This window comes from Ailuropoda melanoleuca, chromosome 4 (assembly GCF_002007445.2).
Source record: "Ailuropoda melanoleuca isolate Jingjing chromosome 4, ASM200744v2, whole genome shotgun sequence".
Classification (NCBI taxonomy): domain Eukaryota; kingdom Metazoa; phylum Chordata; class Mammalia; order Carnivora; family Ursidae; genus Ailuropoda; species Ailuropoda melanoleuca.
In genome coordinates this window covers 128,848,545-128,857,522 of record NC_048221.1, presented here as the reverse complement: position 1 = coordinate 128,857,522, position 8,978 = coordinate 128,848,545, and the positions used below count along the sequence as shown (strand labels likewise).

General features: G+C 43.4%; 1 protein-coding gene across 11 annotated transcripts in view; it reads right to left on the bottom strand.

Moving 5' to 3' along the window:
* Positions 1-716: 716 nt before the first annotated feature.
* The window catches only part of LDAH (lipid droplet associated hydrolase), a 108,886-nt gene continuing 100,624 nt past the window's right edge, over positions 717-8,978 (bottom strand). For 3 of the 11 annotated variants that reach the window (XM_034659853.1, XM_034659858.1, XM_034659854.1), the window contains one exon: positions 717-2,939. In XM_034659853.1, coding sequence (XP_034515744.1) covers positions 2,748-2,939 — 192 coding nt within the window. In that variant the 3' untranslated portion in view covers positions 717-2,747. The remainder of the gene's footprint in view (positions 2,940-8,978) is intronic. The other 8 variants (XR_004625076.1, XM_034659857.1, XR_004625071.1 and 5 more) reach the window with 6 other exon arrangements.

The following is an 8,978-nucleotide window of genomic DNA, read 5'->3' as shown; positions in this document are numbered from 1 at the left end:
GCTCTCCAAGGGTTGGGTGGAGAAGTGGATGGTGAGAGGTCCCTAGCCACCTCGGACATGAGCGCAGAGGGCCACAGGAGGTGCCTCTAGACATTCTCTCTGTCCCCTGGGCCAGCACAGCATGACAATTACCCGTGGGAGCTGGTTAGGACCCATGTGAAGCTAACTCTTTGACAGGGACCATCCATGTGGCTGACTGGTACATACAGGCAGAAATGCTTCTGGAAAATGAATCTTATCACGGCTTATCAATTTTAGTCTTTTCTTTTTTATGATGATGATGTTTAATAATAATTATTATTATAGCCAATCTTTATTGAGAAGATACTTTTGGCTAAGAATCGCACTAAATGCTTTAATCATCTCACTTAATTCTTCCAGCAATATGAGGTATGCTTTATTATTAATCCTACTTGTAAGTGAGGACACTGAGGCATGGAAAATTAGAGAAAGTTGCCTAAAAATCACACAGATGATGAGGCCTCCAGAGTTCTTACACGGTATCATCACCTCATACATATGCATGGGAACAGTTAGTCTTTTAATTTCTAATGTAATAAAATGAACTTCAATCTAAAATTGGATTCTTCCTTCTCTAAAAGAAATACTGAGAAAATGGCTTTTCACTTTAGCAGAGAGACTTTGGCTTGAGTCTAACCAGGAGGACGGCTCAGATTATCCCCCCTCCCCAACACAGAGATCAGGCCAGGCAGTCGTAAGTGCTGGTAAAATATTTATTTGAAAACTCATTTGATGATCAGATGATAAACAGAAAAACGAGCCCCTATCTTTTACTTTATCATTTTACTTTGTATCATTTTTTTAAGCTCTGAAAAACCAAAATAAGACACAATGTCATACATGTGGACTTGGGAAATACGGCGTTAATATAAAATAATGCTGAAAGAAAAGCTGGGGGGTGATATTCTTTGAGTAGGTGTGATTCACCCAGGACTTTATGCGAGGCACTTCAGAGCCACGGAACCTAAGCTTCTAACATCAGATTTCCAGAAGGCCTCCCCACACAGCGGCCGATCAGGATTTTGTGTGCAGCCCGGTGCCAATGCATGTCCCCTGGCTTCTCTCCAGGGCAAGAGCACTCCTTGCCTGGGGCTTGGCTCTTCCCCTCTGAGAAGTCATTTGCTCAGATGCACAAGCCATGCCAAGGGACAGGGACTCGTTCAACACTCACCACTGGGTTGGCAGCATATCAGAGCTGAATCTTTTATTGGGGGCTTTAGGCTTTGAAAGGAAGGACAACATTCTATTGTTCTTATGGAATGATAACACCATGAGGGGTCTTCTCTAGGAGAACACTGAATGTTTCTGATCAATTGTCAACTATCACTGCTGTCAGCGGGAATTATTAGCTCCTAGGGTCTCAGGATTGAGTCATTTTAGGGAAGGCAGAAATACTGTGAGCCTATTCTAGGCTGGAGAACAAGCTTCTTCTCTACTGGAGCTCAAGGCATCCAGAGAAGGTGAATTCACATAATTCATTATGGCTTGTTTTGGTTCAGTAGTCAAACAATTTCCTTCCAACTAACAAAACCAAGGCAGAAATGTAGAACTCATTTATGCTAATTCTCTATTCAGTGACTAAAAGATGCCCTCTCAAAAACTGCTTACTGGAAGACTTTCAGAAGAAAAGAATCATGACATAGCCAGGAACTCTATCCTCGATGCCTAGCATAGTATTTGGCTCATAGCTGGTCCTCAATGTAGTTTTATTGGAAAAATCACAGAAGAGGCAACTCCATGAGACAGGTACGGGCTGGCTTTGGGACACCCAGCGCCTCCGCATCCTGGCCCTGCAGAAGAGGAGCCTGCGGGAGCTCACAAGCTGGCAGGCTAGGCCAGCTCAGAGCTTGCTGGCTGTCTTGTGGCAGGAGGTGTGGTGAGGATCCCTCAACACCTGTTACTGGGTTCCTTCGCCAAAGGAATGTCTGGTGAACTTCACTCTGTCTAATGCAGGCAGATCAGGAAGTCTCACTCCTCAGGGAATCTTCTCAGAGATGCAGACAAGCAGTGTCTCCCCTGATGCTGGCTCTGCTTCTGGTTCATGACATGGTGCGAGGTAGTAACGGGGTGGAAGGGGGCGGCGATGCGGGCTGTGCCGGTATCCAGCCTGACCTCAGCCAAGAGCTGTACAAAGTCAGTCCGGGCTGACCTTCAGCTTCTGTCTTTAAGGGAGACCCAGGTCCATTTCCAAGATCCACTACTCCTCACTTCCTGCTACTGGAATGTGTGTCCTCATGATCTCATATGCTTACATATCCGACTCTACGCTTCACATTCACTGATCTCTTTCACATTTTCTAGCAGTGTTTCATAATTTCCTTTAGAGATCCTACTCTACCTGGTAACTGGATTAATATCAACTAAATTTAGACTTCCTTCTGTTTGCAAGGATTCTGCCTACTAAAATCAGCCACGTGGTGCCACTGGGGTATCTCACGCAAACATAAGGGGTCCTGTTTAGATCACTGATCATTGTGTTCCCTGAGTCTTGGGACATGTGCTGTTGAACCTATGGTGTATTTCATCAACTGTGTTTACTGCAGCCGGTAGTACGGGGAGCTAGCGGGGAGCGTACAGTAAGCCAGGAGGTTCTTCTTGTTTTCCTCTTCTAATATCAAACATTAACAATGAACACTTACCTACTAAGTATACTACTAACCACTAAGAGAAGGCACACCCACTGTGGCTATGTCCTAGCTGTCAGTGATGTTTCCACGGGTCAGTACTTATATCTTGGACAGATCATCCTTCAGCCAGTCAGCTACCATGTCAGCCATTTCCTGGGGAAAACGGAGGATAAAAGCATGAGGTATTTTTTTCTCACAGAGTCGAATATCTCCTTCTGGAAAATCTTTCTTTATGTCTTCATAGTATTTCGTTGGACACCAAGCATCTATAGTTCCATAATAAAATGTAAGCTAAAAGACAAGACAAAAACATTTTATTAGAAAACATTTTCCACTTCCAACACAAATATGACACCAGCAACCTGCAATGCTTTGAAAACAGCTCCTGTCCCTGGCCCTGCAGGCTAGTCCCTAGGCTCCCTCCAGAGCATGGCTCTCTTAAGGCAGTGACCTGCACAGTGTATGGGAGTGAATTAAGAGGCATCTGATAGAAAGAAACCCATCCCCATATAGGGAGGGAGAATCTTGTGTGAGAGATCACCCATGATTCACTAAAAGGACGTGCCAGCCAAGCTGTTTACATCGAGACTGGGATGGGCACTGGAGAGGTGACTGGTGAGGACAAGGACGAGTTACTGAGATATAATCACTGAGTGACTAGTGACCATTCATTATACACTTCACCATTTCCACGCAGACGAAGATGAATCAGATAGACTCAGGCTTCTCAATGCAGCAGATGAAAAGTGAGAACCCTGAGAATGTGTATAACATTTCTATAAACAGGCTCCGTGCAGCAGGGGAGCGTGCTGATTCAGTGGGCAGGTGATATACTTCAGGTGACAGCAAGCAGCTGCACAGGGACAGAGCCTCTGTGAGACATTACTAAGACCCTTACTGGATATGGATCTAGATCTGCCCATGATACGCGCACACACACACACACACACACACACACACACACACACGCTCATACAGGTATCCGCTGCTTTTCCAAAGTCTGTGTTCTGCCGCTTTGCTTTTATGAAATACCTGTTAGTATCTGTTTTCGCCAACAGAAAGAAATCCAAAGAGTTTTTACTTTTATGAACAAAGGCTAAAAGTGAAAGTAGTGTTCAGTGTTTGTTTGGCAGTGGGCAGGTAGACAGGCTGCGTGCGTGCACCTGGAGCCACGAGGGTGGCTCCCCCAAGCACTTCCCCTGGAACTCCATTCCACATCAAGCCACCAGAGCTTTGAACTGTGTCTGCAAGCATCTGTGCTTTACCTCGATTTACTGTGTGCACCCGCTAGCAAGATGTGTCCTAAGGTATCAGAAAAGCCTATGAGAGCTTATTTTTGGGGCCTGGGAACACTCGAAAAATTTTCACCATATAGATTAAAGGTAACTGCTTCTTTGCTTTATGCCATTTCAACTAATAAAAGGTTTCACAGGAATGTTCGACTTTCAGATAGTGGGAGAAACCAGCAGTCCCCAGGACTTCACACAATGAAGTGACATGATAAGGTCTGCAAAGTAGGACACATACTCTGGCTACAATGGTGACGAGAGACTGGAGGAGTCAAGGTGTGGTGGAAGGACAGGATGGGTACATGTGTTACTGTCCACTGATTCCACTCGAACAGCCATTATCCATTAGCTGAGTATGGACAAGAGAGACTGCGCTTATAAAAATGCTGGCCTTTATTACAATAACCTTATGACTTAACCAATATTTAAAAGGAGAGTCAATACTTTAAAGAGAAAAATCTGTGAATGTAGTAGTCCAGAGAGTCAATTACTATCAGCTAAACCTTGAGGTACACACTTCCTCTGAATTACTTCATAGAGATTTTTCTGGGTGTCACCTGGGATTTTAGTTTTGAATGCTGCGAAGGATCTGTGGCTCACAGGCTGCTCACTCATTCCTCCCATTCTCTGGTTTTTGCTCACTGCAACCGTTTCAGGGCACTCCAAAGGCCCTAAAACCGAAATTCATTTTGCCATGGCTCTTAGCAGAGTGAGAAGTTCTTCCTGTTGCTGGAGACCAGAGGGCCTGGCAGTGGCCTGGTTCTCTCCTTCGGGGCTCAGTCTCTCTACAGCTCAGGCATGCTGCAATCTCACAGCCAGTGGGTGACTGTTTTGGCCAGCAACTCCCTGCCATAGCTTCCCTTTGAGGTATTGCTGGGAGGACCCACTGCCTGCAGGCATTAATTACCTACCAATAGGGCTAATAACTTCAGGTTCTCTCTAAACGACGCCCTACCTTTACCCACAAGAATCTCTTAAATTATATTTGGGAATAGTGTGGAACAGTCACCCTGCCCAGTGGTTCTGCACTTCCTCCGAGTATGAAACAGGGCTGCGAAATCTGGAAATACTGACTTGGGCTCATGTCCATCAGGGGTGTTCCTCTGCTCCAGTGCATTCTCTTGCTGGAAGATTCCTGAACACCGAGAAAGGCACTCTGGGAGCCCTCACACCCACACAAGCTGGTGGTGGAGTCTAGGGAAAAGCCCTACTACAAAAGGGTCAACTAGAAGGAGGGCCAGGCAGAAAGACTGCCCCAGGAGTCTCTCTGATGGGGACTATCATCACTGAATGCGCCTGCTGGTGCCTCACATTTCAAAGACTCGTTCTATGGAGAACTCAGCTTTTACTTTCCAGTGAGGCAATCGCCACCTGAAATGTCTCCACCGAAAAGTCCAGCTTGATGAGCCTCAGCACTGGGGGAACACCATTCCTTCCCTCACGCATGAAAGTGTCAGACAGCTCAGCAGGAACAATATACATGGACTCCAGGGACCCTACACCTACCTACCTTCGGGTATCAAGAGACAAGTTGTGTCCAAGTAGTTATGGGTGTGTGCTACCCAAGGTATGTACTAGGAACCTTAACGCAGTGTAAAGATGGCGTAATGCTGAGGATTCCAGATCTCCCATATGTCCATCTAATTTTATTTCTCAATCCTCCATGACCAGTAACCATTTAGGGTGGGCTAGATTTTGTTAAATCTCTAAGTGATGGTGGGGTAAGGTCTTTTTTTTTTTTTTTTTTGTAATTCTCTTCAGACTATGTTCACTGAAGGGCCCTCTATGAAAATCTTGGCTTACACATAAAACACAGGGTTATTCTAATGCCGTTACATACACTGGCTCAAGATACTTCCCGTCCCTATAGATTACAAGTCACAGGCAATAGATCTGAACAGAAGACTCTGCATGTGTAACCCTAAACAGGAAACTGAAAAAGTATGGGGTGTGTGGAGGTACTAGTGGGGGGTGGGGGAAGACAGGTGAAGTAGAAGGAAAGAAAGAACTGGACTCCAAAGCATGGTGGTTAAGAGTGTATACTACTATTGTGTCGATATGTCAAAGCAAATTACCATAACGACACGTAATAGGGAACTGATAAAAACTGAGAATAATGTGCTAAGCTCTGTACTCACGAAGTCCTCATAACAGCACTCCAAGGAAGGCATTTTATGCCTATCTTATACAAAAGAAAACTGAGGCTTAGTGGGGGTACGTCGCTTAAGTTCAAACCATTAGTGAGTTGTAAAGCTGGGTTATAAACCCAGGAACAACATTCCTAATGGGTTCTTTTTACTACTCTTCACAATTAACAACGAACTGACCCATGTTATGAAAACACAAAAGCTAAAAACTGGGGGGAGAGGGCCTTAAACTGGCTTTGAAAACTGAGTGTGGCCAGCAAGGGCAGGAGCACACCCAACACCTGTTACAGCCTCCCTCACCGTCTATGTAGTTCCGAGGCGCTGCATGTCATGGGCAGGATAACTGCTGGGAAATTACTGGAATTGTTACCTGAGAATCTCAGGCTATCAGCGGCACATTTAAAGTCAAAGGTTTGTAAGAAGATAAATTATTTCCTGTAGTTTCTTTCTCCTTGGCACTCTCTTTGATACGCATGAGAGTTGATAAAAAGTACACATTATTGAATGGAAATCATTCTGTGTTTCCAAATTGCTGTCATGTTAAGTAATCCGTTTCTCTATTAAACACAAAATTTAATTTCCCCAGTTTTTGTACATTTTGACTTCTCAGGACTGCTTTTTGTTTTTCCTCATGTGTTTTCTGTGGTAAGGTGGAATTACGGTTACTATAGTCTCTGTGCTCACAGATGTTTTTTCCTTTAGCTTTTCAGTGCACCCCTAAGGAGATATGTCCCTGCAGAAATGTCCCTACATATTGTTGCAGTTTGCCACCATACAGAAACCACATTCGTCTTTTCTCACGTGGGTGTTTTTTCTCTCACTTTTTGCTGTTAAAACTCACAGATTCAATGCAGTCCCACCAAAAATGACTCTAACCCTATTTCCCATCTGGTATTGGCTAAGTGGCTGAAATTCACAAGTGAGTAAAACAGCTCTGCCCTGGAGAAGCTGCCAGACTAGGGAAAAACACAGGCATACAAACTGGCCCTTCAACACAACAGGCAGAGAGGGAGGTACTGTTACAGGAGCCCATCGCAGGAAAACCCAATTTTTGCCCTGAAGGAGTCAACAAAGCTTTGTTTTAGTATACCTTTTGAGTTGTTGGCTTCTTTGCATTACTAATAGAGGGTTTATTTTAAGAACAAAAGAAATGCTAGAAGCCATCTTATGACCTAGGCTTATACATTTGACTTAGCTAATAACTAACAAAAACCACTTTCAAAGACATCTTAAAATACTGAACATGAAAAAAACCACAAAAATCTCTATCTGGTGGTGTACAACACACACACACACACACACACACACACACACACACACACACACACACACAGAGGAATACTATTCGGCCATAAAAAGGAAGGAAATCCTGCTGTTTGTGACAATATGGATGGACCCTGAAGGCATTATGCTAAGTGAGTAAATCAGGGAAAGACAAATACTCTATGATTTCACTTATAGGTGGAATCTATGAAAGAAAAGAAAGAAAAGAAAAGAAAGAAAAGAAAGAAAAGAAAGAAAGAAAGAAAGAAAGAAAGAAAGAAAGAAAGAAAGAAAGAAAAAAGAACTCCTAAAAACAGAGAACACATTGGTAGTTTCCAGAGATGGGGGATGGGGAGTAGAGGAATTGGGTAAAGGTGGTCAAAAGGTACAAATTTCCAGTTATAAGATGAACAAGCCGTGGGGATCTCATGAACAGCATGGTGACTGTAGTCAAAAGTTTTCATTGCAAGACATTTAAATTTATAACCACATGAAGTGATTACGTTAACTAAACTTATTGTGGTAATCCTTTTGCAATATATGCATATGCCAAATTCATTATGTTGTATACCTTAAACTAACACAACGTTTTGTGTCAATTATATCTCAATAAAACTGGAGGAAAAAAATCTCTATTACTTCTCTTTATTCAATAATCCAGTAGGACTATAGGCATTGCAGGAGTCAGAGGTCTAATAAAAGGCAGTTTTTCCTCAATACACGAGAAACAAATAAACAAATCAAAAAATGGGCAAAAAATATGAACAGACACTTTTCCAATGAAGACATACAAATGGCTAACAGATACATGAAAAAATGTTCAAAATCATTAGCCATCAGGGAAATTCAAATCAAAACCACACTGAGATACCACCTTAGGCCAGTTAGAATGGCAAAAATAGACAAGGCAAGAAACAACAATTGTTGGAGAGGATGTGGAGAAAGGGGATCCCTCCTACATTGTTGGTGGGAATGCAAGTTGGTACAGCCACTCTGGAAAACAGTGTGGAGGTCCCTTAAAAAGTTAAAAATTGAACTACCCTATGACCCAGCCATTGCACTACTGGGTGTTTACCCCAAAGATACAGACGTAGTAAAGAGAAGGGCCATATGCACCCCAATGTTCATAGCTGCATTGTCCACAATAGCCAAATCATGGAAGGAGCCGAGATGCCCTTCAACAGATGACTGGATTAAGAAGCTGTGGTCCATATATACAATGGAATATTACTCAGCTATCAGAAAGAACGAATTCTCAACATTTGCTGCAACATGGACGGCACTGGAGGAGATAATGCTAAGTGAAATAAGTCAAGCAGAGAAAGACAATTATCATATGATTTCTCTCATCTATGGAACATAAGAACTAGGATGATCGGTAGAGGAAGAAAGGGATAAAGAAAGGGGGGGTAATCAGAAGGGGGAATGAAACACAAGAGACTATGGACTATGAGAAGCAAACTGAAGACTTCAGAGGGGAGGGGGTGGGGGAATGGGATAGACTGGTGATGGGTAGTAAGGAGGGCACGTATTGCATGGTGCACTGGGTGCTATACGCTACTAATGAATCATCGAACTTTACATCGGAATCCGGGGATGTACTATATGGTGACTAACATAATATAATAAAA